Genomic DNA, 21241 nt, shown 5'->3' on the forward strand with positions numbered 1-21241 from the left:
GAATGGCGCTGGAAGCCATTATCCTTAGCAAACTAAGACAGGAACAGAAAATTAAATATGGCATGTTCTCACTTAGAAGTGGGAGCTGAATCATGAGACCACACAGACACGGTGGGGGGGGGGGAGACAACATACACTGAAGCCTATCAGAGGGTGGGGGGTGGGAGAAGGGAGACTATCAGGAATAACAGCTAATGGATGCTGGGCTTAATAACTAGATGATGGGATATGGGAAGCTAATCACCATGGCACATGTTTAATTATGTAAGAAACTTGCACATCCTGTACATGCACCCCTGAACTGAAAATCAAGAAATAAAAAAGAAACATTCTGAAAATCTATCAAATGCATCTGTTAGTTGATTTCATTCACTGTGGGAACATCACCGAGTGTACTTACACAATTCTAATGGTACAACATACTATATACCTAGGCTATATGCTGTAGCCTTATTGCTCCTAGGCTACAAACCTGTAGCTCTACAGGTTTGAGCTTGCTAGTGTAGGCAACTGTGGAATAATGGGGTATCTGTGTATCTAAACATTAATCTAAACCTAGATAAGGTATACTAGAAATATGGTATGAAAGATAAAAATGATATATATTGTATAGGGCACACCATAAACAGAGCTTATAGGACAGGAAGTTGCTGGATGAGTAAGTTGAAAGGTGACTAAATATGAAGGCTTAGGACATTAGTGTACACTGTTGTAGACTATACACATAGGCTACACTAAAACAAATATTCTTTCTTTAATAATAAACAGCTTACTGTAACTTTTTCACTTTATAAACTTTTACCTTTTTAAACTTTTTGTCTCTTTCATAATAACACAGCTTAAAACAGTATATAGCTGTACGAAATATTTTCTTTCTCTAAATTCTTATTCTGTAAGCTTTTTCCTATTTGTAAATTTTGTGTGTGTGTCAAAAACTAAGACATAAATATGCCCATTAGCCTAGGCCTACACTGAGTCAGGATCATCATTATCACTGTCTTTCCATGTCTGTATCTTGTCCCACTAGAAGCTCTTCAGGGGCAATAACCTGCATGGAGCTATTATCTCCTATAATAATGTCTACTGAAATATCTCCTGAAGAACCTGCCTAAGGCTGTTTTACATCTTCTATTTTAGTAAGTAGAGGAAACACATTCTAAAGTAACAATTAAAAAGTATAGAATAGTAAATATATAAGCTAGTAACATATTTATTATCAAGCATAAATACTGTGAATAATTGCTATTTATTTATTTATTGAGACAGGGTCTCCCTCTGCTGCCCAGGCTGGTCTCAAGCTCCTGGGCTCAAGGGACCCTCCTGCCTCGAACCTCCCGAAAAACTAGGATTACAGGTGTGAGCCACCATGGCACCTGGCCAGCATGCTACATCTTTTTCCCTTTTTTAGATGGGATCTTTTTTATTCTTTTATTATACTGTAAGTTCTGGGATACATAGGCAGAACATGCAGGTTTGTTACATAGGTATACACATACCATGATGGTTTCCATCACCCCAGGATCTCACATAGTTGCCCATGCTTGAGTGCAGTGGCATGATCATGGCTCACTGTAACCACAAACTCCTCGTCTCAAGTAATCCTCCTGCCTCTGCCTACTGGGTAAGCTAGGACTATAGGAATATATCACCACACCTGCCTATTGTTTTCATTTATTTTTGTAGAGATGGAGTCTCTGCCCAGGCTGATCTCCAACTCCTGGCTTCAAGCATTCCTCCAGCCTCAGCCTCCCAAAGTGCTGCAATTACAGGTGTGAGCCACCACACCTGGCCTGTAATGCGCTATACTTTTATACGACTGGCAATGCAAACTTCCTTACACCAGCATCACCACAAATGTGTACAGTAATGCACTATTCTGCAACATTCCAATGGCTATGACATCACTAAGTGTTAAGAATTTTTCAGTTCCATTATAATTATATATGTGGTCCACTGCTGATCAAAACACTGTTATGGGCACATTTGTGTGTGTGTGTGTGTGTGTGTGTGTGTGTGTGTGTGTGTGTGTGTCAAATGAATGACAGCAATGATACAAGGGACAGAAAGAAGGAATTAGGAATTTATAGAATTAGGAATATAATGCTACAACCTGTGAAGCATTATAGTGTTACTTACAAGTGGCCTTGGATTAACTGTAAACACACAGTGTAAATTCTAGGGCAAACACATACACACACACAGATACACACACATAGACAGACATTCAGCAGTATAATAGATATACTGAGAAAGAAGAGAAAACAGAAGCATAAAATTCTTAATTAAAAGCACAGAAAGTATTGAAGACAAAACCAGAAACAAAGACCAAGGGCAACAAATAGAAAACATTAGCAGAGATGGTAGATATTAATCCAAGGACATTAATAATCACCTTAAATATCAGTGGTCTAAATATACCAACTGAAATAGACTATCAGAGTGGAATTAAAAAAAAGATACAAATTGTTATCTACAAGAAACTCACTTTAAATATGACACATATAAATGAACAGAGAAAGATATACTGTGCTTACACCAATCAAAACAAAGCCAGAGTAGCTATAATCACTTCAGATAGAGCAGACCTCACAGCAAGGAAACTTAAGAAGGATGAAGAGGCACATTATATAATACTAAAAGTAATACTCCAGGAAGATACAGTAATCCTTAATGTGTATGTGCCTAACAACAGAGCAACAAAGTATGTGAGGCAAAAACTGATAGAGCTGCAAGGAAAAACAGATGAATCCACGATTGTAGCTGGAGATTTTAATAGCCTTCTATTAGAAATGAACAGATATAGCAAGCAAAGTATCAGTAAGGGCATACTTGAATTAAACAGCATTATCAGTCAACTGATCTAACTGACATTTATAAAACACCGCATACAAAAAGAGCAGAATGCACATTTTCTAAAACTAACATGTAAACATTCATCAGAAAGAGCACATTCTGAACCATAAAGCACCATAATAAATTTATAAGAGTAGAAATGATACAAAATGTGTCCTAAGATCACACTGGAACTAAAATAGAAATGAGTAACAAAAATATAGCTGGAAAATCTCAAAATACTTAGAATCCCAAGTATTTGAAATATGTGTTATTTAAAATAACATACGGGTCAAAGAAGAAATCTCAAAAGAAATTTTAAAATATTCTGAACTGAATGAAAATGAAAATATCACACCAAAATTTGTGGGACAGGGAAAATAGTGCTTAGAGGAAAATATATAGGACTGACTGCACATCTTAGGAAAGAAGATCTAAAATCAATCATCTAAGCTTCCATTTTAGAAAACTAGAAGAGCAAATGAAATCCAAAGCAAGCAGTTGAAAAGAAAAAAAGAAAAATCAATAAAACTGAAAACAGGAAATCAACAGAAAAAAATAAAACCAAAAGCTGATTATTTTAAAAGATCAATAAAATCAGTAAGCCTCTAGCCTGGCTAAGACAAAAAGAGAGACTGAATAAAACACATGGTGGGGAATGTCAGTGGCGGAGATTTTGTGTGTCTGTGCCCGTGCATGTGTGTGCATGCATGGGTACAGGAGGTATATGGGAGCTCTCTTTTTATTTTTTGAGATAGGGTCTCACTCTGTTGTCCAGGCTGGAGTGCAGTGGTATGATCATAGCTCATTGCAGCCTCAAATTCCTGGGCTCAAGTGATCTTCCCACCTCAGAGGCCTCCCAAGTACCTGGGACCACAGGCACGCAATACCACATCCAGCTAACTTGTGCTGGGATTACATGCATGAACCATCTCACCTGGCAGAAGTCTAATTTTTGTTTAACTTTGCTGTAAACCTAAAGTTGCTCTAAAAAACAAAGCACATTAGTTTTTTAAATTATATATAGAGATTCATTATTACTATAAACAAACATATATTTGGGCAAAAAAGGTATACACATGGATATATAAACATAAACATTAAATTGTTAAAAATTTTAAGTCACTTATTGAATACATATATTAATTTTTAAAAGTTAGAAAATAAAAATCCTTTTTCAAGCCTAACTTTCAAATTTAAAAATTTTATTTTCATAATGCATAAAAACTAGAAAGAAAAAAACTTCCATCACTTGGTTAGTTATATATCCATACAGGATCTGTATCTAAAATATATTAAGAACACTTAAAACTGAACAATAAAACAAGCAATCCAATAAAGAAATGAGCAAAAGATCTGAACAAACACCTCACTAAAGAAGACATATAAATGTCAATCAAATGAAATCGCATAGGTGATCAATATCCTATGTCATCAAGGAACCGCAAGTTACAATAGTGACATACCACTTCGCACCTAGTAAAATGGTTAAAATCCAAAAACTGGCAAAACCAAATGATAAGAATACAGAGCAATAAACTCTCATTCACCATCAATGGGAATGCAAAATGGTACAGCCACTTTAAAAGGCAGTTTAGCAGTTTCTTATAAAACTAAACATGTTTACAGCAATTGTGCTCCTAAGTATATACCCAATTCAGCTGAAAACTCACAGCCACACAAAAACCTAACACAAATGTTTAGAGCAGTTTTATTTATAACTGTGAAACTGGAAGCAATCAAGATGTCTTTTAATAGGTAAATGAAAAAACTGTGATATATCCATGTATTATTAGTGATAAAAAGAAATGAGCTATCAAGCAACAAAAAGACATGAAAGAATATGAAAAGGCTATGTGCTATATAATTCCAACTATATGACATTCTGGGAAAGGCAAAACTAAAGAGAACAAATGAAATCAGTGGTTGCCTGGGATTTGGAAGAATGTACCAGTGAAGTTCAGAGAGTTTTTGGAGTAATGAAACTATTTTGTAGGATACTGTAATCATAGACCCATACTGTTATGCATTTTCCAAAATCCATAAAACTGTATAATACAAAAAGCAAACTGTAACTATTAACTTTAATTAATAATAACATCATTCACTGTAACAAATGTACTAATATATTAATAATAGGATAAAGTGTGCAGGGGTAGCATATGGAAACTTTGTTATTGACTTTTTTGTAAATCTAAAATAAGGTTTTTTAAAAAGTCTAAAATCTTATTTTTCCTTGACATACAAATTCATATTTCACTAATTCAAATTACTAGTTTACTACTCATAGGCCGGGTGCAGTGGCTCACACATGTAATCCCAGCACTTTGGGAGGCCAAGGTGGGTGAATCACCTGAAGTCAGGAGTTCAAGACCAGCCTGACCAATATGGAGAAACTCTATCTCTACTAAAAATACAAAATTAGCCAGGCATGGTGGTACATGCCTGTAATCTCAGCTACTCGGGAGGCTCAGGCAGGAGAATTGCTTGAATTCAGGAGGCAGAGGTTGCGATGAGCTGAGATCACGCCATTGCACTCCAGCCTAGGTAACAAGAGTGAAACTCTCAAAAAAAAAAAAAAAAAAGAAAAACAAAAACAAACTAGTTAACTAATAATCTGGGGTCTAAAACTTGATAATTAAGGTAGAAACAAAAACCTTCAGTACTGGCCCTCTTACAAATTCCTGCTGACTACTGAAGGATACAAAGCTAATTCCTTGTAATAATTTACAGCTTCCAAAGATGATTAAAATTACTTGATTACAATGGAAAAATGCTTACTCTATGATAGTGAAAAAAGCAAAAGCCACACACACACACACACACACACACACACACATACACAGAGTATGATGCTTTATTTAAAAAAGAGGAAGACAACTTTTATTTGCATTATCTTTGGGAGACAGAATTATTAATTTTTCTGCAATTAATAACTTTTCATTATAATCAGAGGATGAAAGTCAGCTCCTCAAAAAAAAAAAAAAAGGTTACTTTCTTAGTTTCTATCAGAGAAACAGGAGATTCCTAAGACAGTAATGAGAAAACTTTTTTAAACAAGGTCCAATTTGTGTGGGTGGGAGTGGCTTTACTCAACTCCATGGAGGGAGGATTGCATATTTACTGCGACTTCACTTTCTCAATAAGAACAATGTTAGTGAAACAACAATTCTTTTAATACTAAATTATCCTAGATTATTTAAAAAGCAACATCATCATGCTTTTCATTCGCTCATGATCGCTTGTTAACTATTTTAGCCTCCTCTAAAACCGTGAAAGGTACAGTAACCGTTTTTTGTTAATATATAGAGAAAATAAAGCCCACTTGACTAAGGTCCTAGGTGGTCCAATTTCATTGAATGCAAATCTTATTTTTTGTCAGGCACGGTGCTTAGTTGGAGGCTTTGAAATCCATAACTGTCACACACTCTTTCCCAATTTGGGCCTCTCTTTATTCAAATTGTGGGATTATTTTCAAAGATAGGCTGGACTTGGCAGCAAACCAATATACCCAAAGGCACTAGCATAGGTTTTCTATCTCTGCTCAGTTAATTCCTAAATCCCAAAGGTCCTGGCTGATCCTCTTATTTTGTGTTCTTATAATGTATGTGTGCACACACACATGCATGTGTTTGAATGGAAGCACTTAAGACTCAGCTCATATTGTTGCCCTAGTGGTTCTCCCTCTAATGTCTTTGATTTATAAAACTCCCAAGGTTCATTTGAAAGTTGAATCTTAGGCTTTCCCAAAATCTAAAATTCACTCCCTTTCAATAGAGCTCCTCACTACTCTAGGCAATAGAGTAAAATATGAAGTACATGCTCGTATTACTCTCATGGTTCCCTTTTCTTCAAGTTTCTCCTTTTGTCTGGCACCTCTTCTCTGACCCATTCATTAATCCCCTTCCAGGCCAAATGAGAAGAGTGCGTCATTACAGTTATATGTAACTACCTTTTCTATCAGCAGGCAACCTACCTCTACCCTGCAATTCATCCACTGAAAACAACAACAACAAAAAAACTGAATCCATTATTCATTCTATTACCAACCCCTTTTGAATGGCAATGAATTTCTATGTTTAACAGTTTAAATTACTAGTAGTAAATGTATAGAAGCATTTGCAACTTGTAATAATGAACCATGACTAAGAACCAGTATAAAACAGTTAAACAGACACACTCTGGAGCCAATGGCCTGGATTAGAATTCTGACTCTTCTACTTGCTAGCTGCATTACCCTGGGCTCTTTAATCTTAAGTTTTAAATGGAAAATGGAAAAAATATATTAGCTTTCTCATAAGGCTCCTCTGAGCAATAATTGGCTTAGCATACAAAAAATATATGCAAACTATAACAGGACATAAATACAGAGGTCAGTAAACGTTATTTTACTATCTTTTACCCATAACTGTGGAAAAAAAGTTTCAACTTTTAAAACTTTCAAGAAATAAACATATGAGAAAATAATTTTAAAGGTAGACAGCCCATGGAATTATGTTACTGGGATAAGAAGGGAAGGCAAATTTCCTTTAGTCCCTCCCTTAAGGTAGGGAGAGAAAAAAGATGATGTAAGGTACTCTCAGGGGAGTGTGGCATCATTGGAGAATCATTTATGGAGATGTTAGTGGCTAGGTGAATATGCTGAAGGCCTAATCTGGTAACTCCTACTAACACGATCAGATCTGCTGGGTTACCTCAGAATATCTTTGTAAGGCCCGATAAAAGGGTTCAAAATGCTTGAATGACAAGAACCATGCACTCTTCATGACCAATCCTGCTTTAATATTTTGCAATTATACCATGCTGAAAATATGTGCCACTATACATCAAATTTACCTTATTATAGTGTCTTTATTCTCTCCCTGATTTCTTTAACCATGGTCTTTTATGTATAGTATTGTATCTTGCTCTAAGTCACTACAAATCCCTTTTTCTTTTTTCTTGAAAAGTGGACATAAATAAATGCACATAGGCTGAAGGGGCGTTCTTCTTTAAACTCAGGCTTCTTTTTCTTCTATTTCAGACTACCCATGATTAGTCTGCCTTTTCACCAAAAGTCTGGCATCACTTTTTTTGTCCCCCCTATAGAGACAAGGTCTTACTATGTTGTCCAGGTCAGTCTCCAACTTCTGGGTTCAACTGATCCTCTGACGCCGACCTCCCAAAGTACTGGGATTATAGGTGTGAGCCACTGTGCCTGACCTTTCATTATCAATTATCTTCTGGGTTTGGGAGCTTTTCCTCCTTCCTAAATTATTACCTATCCAGACACAGCTCTAACACTTCAGCCCCAATGTCCACACTCATAGCTTTGCCCAAGAATAGGACATGGTTACAGCTAGTGCATAATCTGATGAGAGACGAATATCCTTAGAGCTACCTGATCTGAATGTGCATTGCTCTCATTGGCTTTGCTCCCTGTCCCTGTCTCATCACCTGAAATTGAGATCCAGCCACAAATCTGATACAATCTGCTTCTGTACCCATGGCATTGTTTTGTCAGTCCTTATTTACTTGAATGTGTGATGTCAGTTCATGGAATTTATACTCAATTTCTTAATACATATCCAATAGCATTTAAGAAAATGATGTTCCTGGAATGTATCCTTTTTACCAAAACGTTTTACTGTATAAACAAAACAGTGCTCTTCATTTGTTCTGAATCTTTCCCAACTCTTTCCAATCAAAATATGTCTGCCCTGAAAGAACAGGTTAAATTACCGTTTTTTTATATAATGCAGAGAATATAAAAAGACATTCCCAGGATAATGAGACTGAAGTTGGATGTTAGGCTAGCAGCTAATTTAACCATGCTGAAAAATCTAGTGGTATACACAGGTCTACTTTACATTGGTAACTGTTAATTTTTTCTCTTTTCCAATGTAGATTTGACAACAGTCGGTTTTATCAGTCTGAGGAGCCAACTTCAAGTGTACAGAAATGTACAGAAGTATACACACAGGCATTTTGCCAGGGCTTAAAATCTTGAAAGCAGACACGAACAGATTTCAATTCCCTTTGAGTGTATTCCTCTCCCTGTCTGACAGATGAAAAGAAGTTATTACTCCATCTCTATCCTTTCTCCTCAACTCTTCTTTTAGTCAAGATAGTCTACTGTTTTGTGTTTTTAAGACTAGGGGAATGAGATGGGAGAAGTAAACTTTCATTTCAAAATAAGAAATGAGAATTGTGCTACCAAGAACTATTTAACTGAGTTCAAAACTGGATACAAATTAACTTCAGAATACTTAAGAAATGACCTCAGCTGGGCGCAGTGGCTCACGCCTGTAATCCCAGCACTTTGGGAGGTGGAAGTGGGAAGATCATGAGGTCAAGAGTTGGAGACCAGCCTGGTAAACATGGTGAAACCCTGTCTCTACTAAAAATACAAAAAGTAGCCAGGCATGGTGGCACATGCCTGTAATCCCTCTGGAGGGTGAGGCAGGAGAAATGTCTAAACCTGAGGAGTGGAGGTTGTAGTGAGCCAAGATCACGCCACTGCACTCCCAGCCTTGGCAACAAAGCAAGACTCAGTCTGGGCGGGGGGGTGGGGGGGAACATTGTCAAGTTCCTTCACTTCTACAATTTTGAGATATTTAGTATCAACTGTAAAGTGTTACCATATTAAATAAATTATACAAATGTAAACAACTTTAAAGAGAATAGTTTGGGTCCTGAATTTAATAAAATTACTGAACTCCAAGAGGAATGAAAATTATAACATTTGAGTTAAGGTACACAAATTAAATGTTGTTTAATAAAACTAAAATGGAGGTAGCATTTTTTTCTGTATGTGGCACACAACTGAAATTTTACTATCTTGGGTCATCAAAGACAATGTGCCTTCAAGATGCTTCTCACCTGGTAAGAACAGCTCAATGTATTATGATTAAATAAGTTCTGCGTAATGCCGATAAGAGTGACTATGGTGAACTGCTACTGAAAGGGACAGGAAGGAACAAGAATGTTTATCTCACTTCCATACCAGATTGGAGTTAATCCACTCCCAACTCCTTCTTGGCACTTTTTAGCCTAACTTAACATTTGGTGAATAACAGAACTCACCCTTTAATTTCTAACACAGTGGGTTGCTCAGTTTCACTGTATACACTAATAATTTTAGCCTTATATGTGATTCTGTGTACAATTTTGAGTCCAACATTGATGACTGAAAAATGCCATGAAGTATATCCTTTTAATTTCATTAACTCATTCACTCATTAATTTATTCAGCAAATATTTAACTGCACACCTAACCACATGCTATTAAGTACTGTACTAGGCAGGGAAATTCAAAGAAAATGAACGTCCCTTCCCCAATAAGCTTTGCCCAACAGAGGGCAAACAATCACAACCATAGGTGGTCAGTATCACAATGAAAGTGTGCACTGGACACGGGCCGGGGGGGGGCAAACAGTGCCAAGAACAATGCTGAGAGAAGTCAGGAAAAGGCTCCTAAAGGTAATCCTGGAGGCAAGTTATATTTTAACCAGCAGAGAAGTAAAAGGTTATGTGAAGTCATAACAAAGTAAGACATAACTCAAAGAGCTACAAAGACTCATTATTGCAGCTTAAAGCCTGTTGGGTTAAAGAAATTAGGAAGGAAAAGTGTATTAAGACTATACTCTGGGACTGTACTAGGTAATAAAAATACTAAAGTACATGAGATGAAGCCTCTGCTCCTGAGGAGCTTACAGTGTAGAGGAGGAAGAAGACCCTCAAACAGTTCATTTCAATAAGGTTGGTGTCATAGTAGAAAAACATAGGGAAACATGGCTGGACAGGTACAAAGGAGTGCCTTATACATCATACAAAGATGTTAAGATTTTATCCTAACAGAGAGTCACTGAATTTTTTTTTTTTAGAGAGTCTTCCTCTGTCACCTAGGCTGGAGTGCCATGGCATGATCTCAGCTCACCGCAACCTCTGCCTCCTGGGTTCAAGCGATTCTCCTGCCTCAGCCTTCCAAATAGTTGAAACCACAGGTGCATGCCACCACACCCGGCACATTTTTTGTATTTTTTGTAGAGACAGGGTTTCATTGTGTTAGCCAGGATGGTCTCGATCTCCTGACCTCATGATCTGCCCACCTCGGCTTCCCAAAGTGCTGGAATCACAGGCATGAGCCACCGTGCCCAGCCCAAAAATTTTGTGGGATCACAGTGGCAGTGGATGATAAGACTGGAAGTTATTAAGACTAGGGTAATAAGGAGGCTTCTGCCAAAGCCCAGGCAAGTATGTGATGAACCTGAACAAGGCCACCCTACTGTGATAATTTTACAATTTTTTTTCTAGCCAAGTAAATGGGTAGTCTCTCTAATCTATCATTAAAATAAGAAAAAGAAAATTCTAAAGTGAAATTTTCTGAAACTCCTTAAAGGCTTAACAAAACGTTACATTAAAAAAAATTTTTTTAACCTTCCTTGAAAAAAAAAAAAAACAGTAATAACATGAGTTTAAAATCTAGTACAGATAATCTTAATCTTTGCTTAAGTCCAATAAGCAAATTGCAAAATATCAAACTGATGGATAATTGTATATGCATTTTAAATGACAGAGACTATAAAAATCTGAGAAACTTAAAATATGACTAGAAAGGCAGAATAATTGTATGTACAGTATATTGTAGAGTATACAGTAAATGCTGACAAACAAAAAAAAATGAAAGGTAAAATAATTTTCTATTATTTTTTAAAATAATAGAATAAAATGAAATGAAAAATATCAACACAAGAACAATATTTATTGTATTCAGTGGGTCTGACCCAAATGAGTTACATCCAATTTTCAGTTCTTGGTTTCCTAGAATGGTTCTTACAAATGGTCTTGCTGCCTAGCTCCAATATTATCAAAATACAAAATAACTGATACTTTGGATTAAAAAAGATCCTTAAAATTCCTGTTATGAATAGTTATCTCCTTCCTGACTGACAGAAGGTAAAGGCAAATTCAGTAGTAAGCTAATCGGACTCAAAAGAAGAAAAAAACTACATAAATTAATTTTTGCATGTGTGTTTCTCTGGACTATTTCAGAGAAAAAAATCTCTGGAAAATGGCTCTACCACCAAAAGCCTTTTAAAAGCCATTTCAAAATAATTCAGTCAACTAACATGTCATTTACTGAGCATCTATAAGTCAAGCACATTACTCTGAAGACAAAGGAGAAAATAAAATATATAGTTCCTGCCCTTAAGGAGCTCACAGTCTAAAAGGAAAGAATGATTACAAATAATTGCAATAAACTATGATGAGTCCTCTAAAAGAAGTATGTAAAAGATACTGTGATAAGCAAAGAAAACAGGTACAGTAATAAAAATCAAGGTGGTTTTCATAAGGGAATTACGTCTTTAATGAGCGAAATTTAGGGAAAGGGAAAGAAGACTTCAATAGTACAGGTAAAGAAATGTTAAATATGAAAGAAGGTGAATGTGAGTAACTTTCAGTAGTCCCTGTGGTACACAGAGTGAAGGGAAGAGCAAAAATAAATGAGGTTAAAGGAGAAAGCAGGAAACAAATTACAAAGTACCTAACATTCATACTAGAGAATCTATTATTGAATTCTATCAAATCTAAACTGTCATCAATTACAAGACACATTACTACATGCACCATAAGAAAGAAAAAAGCTTTATGCCTGGGCCTGAATATTAGAATAGAATACTACTGCATAAAGCTGCATTACCAAAAGGCTACACCCTCAGTATAAGATTAAACAAATAAATTTGCCATGCAGAAAGGGAAAGCAAAGAATTTTGTATTTCTCAACTTGCCCTTAGGTAGAAAGGGGAAGCCAAAAATCTCCCCCTGAGAACTGAACCTTCAGCAGATCCGCGGCCTAAATTAAAGCTAACACCATGGTCCAAAAACACAAGCAAAGACTTTAACATGGTCTCTGGTTGATAGTGTCTCCAAATGCCTGGCAGAAACAAATGAAAAATCTCTTTAGAAGATCAAGACTTTAATCCTGAACAACAGCAATTTAAGATGCAATATCACTGCAAAGATGAAAACAGCTCATCTTAGAATCAATGAAGAAGTACATCTTATAGTCAGTCTTAAAGCTGGTGATGTTTCAGAATTACACGGGAAACTCTTAAAAATACAAATCACCAGACTACATACCCAGAGATTCTCATACAGGTAGGTCTTTAGACAGGTGGGTACTTCAGGTAGGGCAGATGCTGAGCCTTAGAATCTCTATTCTAACAAGCTATCCAGCATTTCCTTTTTATACACCTGACAAGATAACAAAACACTATTCTGCAGAATCAGCTGAAAAATCCTACTCCAGAAGTTAAAGAATAGCAGGATTTTAATCAACAGCATCATTTGATCAGACAATTTAGGAAGACTACTTAGATGCACACAGACTTTGTGGAGAGAAGCTAGATTAGAAGAGGATAGGGAGGCCAGGCGCTGTGGTTCATGCCTGTTATTCCAGCACTTTGGGAGGCCGAGGTGGGCAGGTCACGAGGTCAGGAGATGGAGACCATCCTGGCCAACATGGTGAAACGCCGTCTCTACTAAAAATACAAAAAGTAGCAGGGCATGGTGGTGGGCGCCTGTAATCCTAGCTACTAGGGAGGCTGCGGCAAGAGAATCACTTGAAGCCAGAAGGTGGATGTTGCAGTAAGCTGAGATCACATCACTGTACTCCAGCCTGGTGACAGAGCGAGACTCCCTCTCAAAAAAAAAAAAAAAAAAAAGAGCATAGGAACAGGAGATGGAGGACAGTAAATATAACCGGAGACTGTTAAAAGTTTTCACCCTAGAGGTGGTGATAATTTAAATACTAACAGTGGGAGAAAAAATAAGAGTATTAAGGAGGCAGAACTACACAGGATTCTTTAATAAAAACGACATGAAAGTAAAGGAATTAGATCTAATTCTAAAAAATTCCAGAAGACTAACCCTACTCCTAGGCATTAGAGCCACCGGGCCTTTAAAAGCAAATCTCAGTTGGAAGCAGTACCTCTCACCAGTAATCCCAGCACTTTGGGAGGCTGAGGAAGGCAGATCACTGAGGTCAGGAGTTTGAGACTAGCCTGGGCAACATGGCGAAACCTGTCTCTACTAAAAATATAAAAGTTAGCTGGGTATGGTGCCGGGTGCCTGTAATCCCAACTACTCAGGAGGCTGAAACAGGAGAATTGCTTAAACCCAGGAGGTAGAAGTTGCAGTGGGCCAAGATCGCGCCACTGCACTCCAGCCTGGAAGACAGAGAGAGACTCTGTCACAAAACAAAACAAAACAGTAAATCTCATTTGGGTATAGTAATCTACCACCTTTTAGCTGTGTAATAAAGTATAAATACTATACAAAATTCTATACTACATAAATATCAAATGTTCCAAATGTTACTTAAAACTCAAAATGATTTCCAAATTCAGATGTAAGCACAGAGGGAGTTTATTCTTTAATGTTTAACAATTCTATTAATTAGTGTGTGTAAATTAAAAAATTAGAATTCTTTAAGCAAAAGAAGAGAAACAATTTCCACTCGTTGATAAATTTAAAGTACAAACAGAAAACAATGAATTAACAAACTTACGCTGAATATGAATGAACTGTTTTGGCTGTTTAAACTCTCCTTTGTACAAGCGATTGTAATAGTTGACGTTGCTCTCTGCCTCAGGAACAGGAATGACCATGCTCTCCTTTTTTTCTCTAAACACTTGCTGTGCTGAAATCGCTCGCTGTAAATGATGTTCCTGGAAAATGTAAAGTAGGCAACATAAGTTGTTTTGGTATTATTAACCAATGCATAATTCTATTTAAAAGTAATAATCACAAAGTGCTTTAAGAATCAATTATATTATAAATAGCTCCTTTGCCAAAGACCTAGAGATACACTGCCATCATTCTCTCTTAATATTTGCAGCTCATACTGATATCACCCTCGATTATTACAATGTTCATAGTATAATTTTTTTTAAAAATTATATACTCACAAATTAGAATATAAAATTTCAATTACAAAAAAATTATTAATCTGTTTGCTAAATTAATTGAGGTTTCTGTCACCACTACCAGATTCAAGAAAAATTTCAAGTTACAGGAAATAAATTTGTATCACAGATTTTAAGTGTCTTCTGCATTTACGTATTTAAAACTTAAACAGTACAAAATTCTGAATAATTCAAAGAAAGATAAAAATTATGTTCAACAAATTTTATTACTACCAGGCAAAAAATATTTTTAAATAGAGGTTAAATGAACAGTTCCTATAACATATATCCAGATTCTAATGACTTCATTACTCCCATGACTTACTGAAATAGCCTTCTAAATAGAATTTTCACTACCTCCTCCTTTTCTCACAGTGGCCTATACCCAATGAAGCAGTTTTACCTTTTGGAAGGTAAATCAGGTCATGTCACCCACTCCCTAAAGGATTTCTGATCTCCATCCTGTTCAGAATAAAGGTTAAAAATCACTCAATGACCTCCAAGACTCTGCATGTCTCTTATTACCAACCCCTCTCCTCTACAATCTTTAATTCTAGCCACACTGATCTTGCTGTTTCTTTATATCCAAATGGTCTGCTTTCATTGCTTCCAGTCTTATCTTAACAGAGAAATCTTCCAAGACTTTTTTTAATCTAAAAGAGTATTCCTCCTCCAGCACATCTTCCCTGCTTTACTTTTCTCCATACCACTTTGCAACATCCAACATAGTAAAGATCTCATGTGTTTATTGCCCATCTCCCCCTAGCATGAAGTAAGTTTCAAGAGGACAATGAGGTCGTTAATTTCTTATCCCTAATGCCTAGTACAATGGCCAAACTTAGAAGCTGCTTAATATACATTAACTGAATGAATAAATGAAATCTTTACTGGATTCCTACTATATGTCAGGCTATGCAAAATACATACAAAGAAACTGAGGCATAAGGATGTATCATAAGTTGTTAAAGGTCAAACAGCCCTAAGTAACAAAACAGAAATATAATATAGGACATACATACATATGTAAAGCCAAAATTCTTAATCCCATAACACCATTTTTTTTTGAAGTTCTATAGAGTGCAAGAAATTAGAAAAATCTTAATTTCATTCAAGTCTTCAGGGCATGTGAAATGTTATTATACAAAAAGAATTAGTGCAGTCATCCAAAAAGAAAAGTTTTGTTCAGCAAGACATAAACAAAATTAAACCGAAGGTCCGTTATATGCCAAATACACAGATTTGTTTGATTATAACTAGTACTTGAAGAGGAAGGTGATGGGTATAGATACCAAATAATGAGAAAAGAATTACATTAATGATCTTCTGCTAGTAATTACTGTAAAGAAAGCAGAGAGACAGGGATATAAAAACAAATGGGAAATAAAAGAAATACCATAAGAGGAAGTGGAGAAACAAGCTTCTTATGCTATAGGCAAGTGAACCGTAAGCCAGGGCAGTTTACTGGGACTCTCACAAGAAGCACCAAGTTTGGTCAAATACAATCAAGTCATACCTGCTTTTCCCCAAATAATCATCTATACTACATCATAGCATCTCTTTGGCATTTTGTCAGACTAAGTTAAATCAAGTGAGCATAAGCATATTCAAGAAAAATGCGCTAAAATTTAACTAAGGATCAGAAGTCTAAGAACAGCTAAGTAAACTTAAAAAGAAGCAGAAAATGTGGCATGAGAACGGAGACTTGCCTACTAGAAATCACAAAATATTATAAAGCCACATTTTCTGCCTCTTTTAAATTCACTAAGTGCCACTCTAGTAAAAATACAAATAATAACAAAGTGAAACAGCCTTACTGTTGAGGCAGAGAAAGTTTCAGGGGTCTGAATAGAAACTCAAACTGGCCACAACATTCCTGTAAGCCAAAGCTTAATCCAGGGCAAGTCACTAATAACTCTTCAAAGGTCGAGAGAAGTGAAAAAGCTGCAGGAAAAAGAAAGTTAGAAGATAGCAGAGATTGGCTGATGAGGTTAAGGCAAAAACCCATCTCACAAGGTGAGGCAGCAAGTGCTGATGGAGAAGCGTCAGAAAGTTATCCAGAAGATCTAATTAAGATCATTGATCAAGGTGGCTACACTGAACAACAGATTTTCAGTGCGTATGAAACAGCCTTCTACTGGAAGAAGCAGCCATCCGGGACTTTATTGCTAGAGAGGAAAAGTCAATGCCTGCTTTCAAAGCTTCAGAGAACAGAGTGACTCTTGCTAGGGGCTAATCCAGCTGGTGATGTTAACTGTACCCAATGTTCATTTACCATTCCAAAAATCCTAGGGCCTTTAAGAATATGCTAAATCTACTCTGCCTGTGCTCTATAGGTTCACTGAACAAGGTAACTGTTGAAAGCTACTGCTCAGGGGAAAAAAAAAATATTTAACACAACTACTTGACAATGCATATGGTCACCCAAGAGGTCTGATGGAGATGAACAAGGAGATTAATGCTATTTTCATGCCTGCTAAGACAACATTCATTCTGCAGTCCATGAATCAAAAGTAATTTTGACTTTTAAGTTTTTATTTAATAAATGTATTTTGTAAGGCAATAGCTGCCATAAATAGTGATTCCTCTGATGGATCTGAACAAAGTAAATTGAAAACTTTCTGAAAAGGATTCACCATTTTAGATGTCATTGAGAACATTCATGACTCATAGAAAGAGGTCAAAATGTCCATTTTAACAGGGATTTGAAAGATGGGGATTCTAATCTGCATGGATGACTTTGAGGGATTCAAGACTTCAGTAAAGGAAGTAACTGAAGATGTGGTGGTAATGGCAAGAAAACTAGAATTACATGTGGAGTCTGTTCAGAATATGTGACTGAATTTTGGCAATTTCATAAAACTTAAACAGAAGAGGAGCTGTTTCCTATGGATGGGCAACGAAGTGGTCTCTTGAGATAGAATTCATTGCAGGTGAAGATGCTGTGAACATTGCAGAACTGACAACAAAGGATTCAGAACATTATACAAAGTTGGTAAAGCAGCAGCAGGCAATTTTCAAAGAAGTTCTACTGTGAGTAAAATGTTATCAAACAGCATCACATGCTAGAGGAAACTCTTTCATGAAAAGAGTCAACTGATGGAACAAACTTCTTATTTTATGTCTTATTATAAAAACTTCCACAGCAACCTAACCTTTAGAAAACATTACCCTGATCAGTCTAACCATTAACATCAAGGCAAGACCCTCCAACAGTAAAAAGATTATGAATAACTGTAAGCTCAGATAACTGTTGCAAGCACTTTTTGGCAACAGGGCATTTTAAAATTAAGGAACGAATATTTTTTAGGCACAGTGCTAGTGCATACGTAATAGACCACAGTATAGTGTAAATGCAACTTTTATACACACTGTGAAACCAAAATATTCATGTGACTTGCTTTATTGTGACATTAGTTTTATTGAGGTGGTCTGAAACTAAACCTACAGTATCTGTATATATCTAAACATGTAAAGTAAATCATAAACAGAAGAAAACAAAAGCAAGTATCTTTCTGCTATTAAGAGCAAAAAACTTCTTAAAATTTCAGAAGTATGAATAAAGCAAAATAAAAAAACTCAATGAAATTTATTAAAATTAAAAATTTTCATTCAATAAAGGACACTATGGACAAAGTTAATAAATTTATGACAAAATAGTACGTTACTTTAAATGTCTGAAACCTATAAATGATTACTATATAGAATATGTAAGAAACTCCTGCAAATTAACAGGAAAAGTAACCCTAAAGGAAAAATGAGTCAAAGATATAAACAGGCAATTTACAGAAGAAAAAACACAAAAGGCTAACAAGTATATGAAGAGATGTGCAAATTCATCAGTAATCAGAAAAACACAAATTTTAAAAAATCCTATGAGATGATTTATACCAATTAGTCTGGCAATAATAAAAAATTAAAATAATGCCAAGTGTTGGCAAGGATATGAGGATACAAATTCCTGCATGCATGACTATGGAAGCAGAGACTTTCTACCATTCCAGAGAGCAATGTGATAATTACTCAAACTGACTCTACATAATGGATGAACTAGCAACTCATGTCTTGAATATATAACCCCAAGAAAACCTCACACAGGTATGTAAGTAGATATAGTCACTGAAATGGCATCTGCTGTATTTGAAAGTTTCAGGCAATGTGGTTATCTATGAGTGGGAGAGTAGGGAAGTAAAATGTGGTAGATGTTCACCATGAATATTACAAAACAGTTGGTATCAACAGTGCAGATGCATATACAATGTGATGCATCTTAAAAGCACTGTTACGTGTAGAAGAATGAAGCTGGATCCTCATCTTTCACCTTATACAAAAATCAACTTACGATGGATCAAAGACTTAAATCTAATACCTGAAACCAAAAAAATTCTAGAAGATAACATTGGGAAAACTCTTTTGGACGTTGGCAAAGAATTCCTGACCAAGAATCCAAAAGCAAATGCAACAAACATAAAGATAAATAGATGGGACCTAAATAAACTAAAAAGTTTCTGCACAGCAAACGAAATAATTGGTGGGGTAAAGAGACTACCCACTGAGTGGGAAAAAATATTTGCAAACTATGCATCCAACAAAAACTAATATTCAGAATCTACAAGGAACTCAAACAAATCAGCACGGAAAAAACCAAATAATCCCATCAAAAAGTGGGCAAAGGACATGAACAGACAATTCTCAAAAGAAGATACACATATGTACAATAAACAACGAAAAATGCTCAACATCACTAATTGTCAGGGAAATGCAAATCAAAATTGCAACGAGATATCACCTTACTCCTGCAAGAATGGCCATAATTTAAAAATTAAAAAGTAAGGATGCTGGTGGGGATATGTTAAAAGGCAACACTTTTACACTGCTGGTGGGAATGTAAATTAGTACGACATCTATGGAAAAACAGGATGGAGATTCCTTAAAGAACTAAAAGTAGATATATCATTCAATCCAGTAATCCCACTACTGGGTATCTACCCAGAGAAAAAGAAGTCATTATATGAAAAGACACTTGCTCACACATTTATAGCAATACAATCGCAATTGCAAAAATATGGGAACCAGCCTAAATGTCCATCAACTAAGAAGTGGATAAAGAAAATGTGGTGTATATATATACATGGAATACTACTCAGACATCAAAAGGAATTAAATAATAGCATTCGCAGCAACCTAGATGGAGGTGAAGACCATTATTCTAAAAGAAGTAACTCAGGAATGAAAAACCAAACACCACATGTTCTCATTTGTAAGTGGGAGCTAAGTTATGAGGACGCAAAGACGTAGAATGATATAATGGACTCTGGAGATTTGGCAGGAAAGATGACAGGGGACTGAGGAATAAAAGACTGTACTGGGTACAATGTACACTGCTTAGGTGGTGGATGTACCAAAATCTCAGAAATCACCACTAAAGGACTTTTCCAAGCAACCGAACACCACCTGTTCCCCCAAAACTATTGAAATTATTTTTTACTAAAATTTTTAAAGAGCCTTGCGATATATTTTGTGAATAAGGAAAAAAAGCAGTGTTAATTCAGAAAACTCCTAAGAAACAGAATCAGATATAACATGTGATTATTATTAAAAGGAAATATGCATAAAACAGTATAGATTTTGCCAGAAGAGACACATTAAACATATTAGTTGGTTGCCTGAGAGGGTAGAGAGGAGAATGGGAGTAGCAAAGAGAGAGAGAACAGAAGAAATAAATAAAACCAGAGAGGGGTCTTGCAATTCCCTTTAAAATTTCAGGCTGTTTTGGAATGTGTAGACACGAAACAAGATTGGCCACGTGTGATTAACTGCAGAAGATGAACACATGGAGATTCATTACACTATTTTTCTCTACTTTTGTGCATGTTTGATAATTCCATAATAAAAATTAAAATAGTGAGAGGAGGGGAAGAAAGGAAAAGAGAGCACCCTTGTAGAAACCAATGGTAACAACATACCATAAAACTCACATATGAATAACTCAACTCTCTGTAACTTTCCTCCGTTAAAAAAAAAACAAACACCTCTATATAATGATAAGATTATGTATTAGAGAGTTTTCAAAACATGTTTAGTTTTAAAACTGAACAAGGTTTAGGTATACACTCAAAGCACCCGAGTAACCATAGATCAAAAACACAACTCATTAATTAGTAGAGATAAAGGCTTATGAATACTGGTAATAATTTTATAAACATAAAATGACAAGGTAGAAAGTAACCTAACAGGTCATGTAATCCCATGTTTTTCAAACTGCACCCACTAACAGGTGACGGCCACCAACTTTCTTTAAAGAAAACAAAAAAAAAAATCAGAGATTACTGAATGTAAACAGTTTATTATTTTGTGACCATTTATTTCAGTTATAAATGCGTATAAAATTTTTTCTGTCGATCACAGTCAAACTTAAAAAAAAAACCTAATATATTCAAACTACTCATTTGTGTTTTGAGCAG

At 35.8% G+C, this 21241-nt stretch overlaps 1 protein-coding gene across 4 annotated transcripts in view; it reads right to left on the reverse strand.

Moving 5' to 3' along the window:
• EPC2 (enhancer of polycomb 2) overlaps positions 1-21241 on the reverse strand; it is a 130095-nt gene that overhangs the window by 76436 nt on the left and 32418 nt on the right. For all 4 annotated transcript variants that reach the window (XM_078327819.1, XM_008998920.5, XM_008998919.5 and 1 more), the window contains exon 2: positions 14384-14543. In XM_078327819.1, the coding sequence (XP_078183945.1) occupies positions 14384-14543 (160 nt within the window). The remainder of the gene's footprint in view (positions 1-14383; positions 14544-21241) is intronic.

Source organism: Callithrix jacchus, chromosome 6 (genome assembly GCF_049354715.1).
Source record: "Callithrix jacchus isolate 240 chromosome 6, calJac240_pri, whole genome shotgun sequence".
Lineage (NCBI taxonomy): Eukaryota > Metazoa > Chordata > Mammalia > Primates > Cebidae > Callithrix > Callithrix jacchus.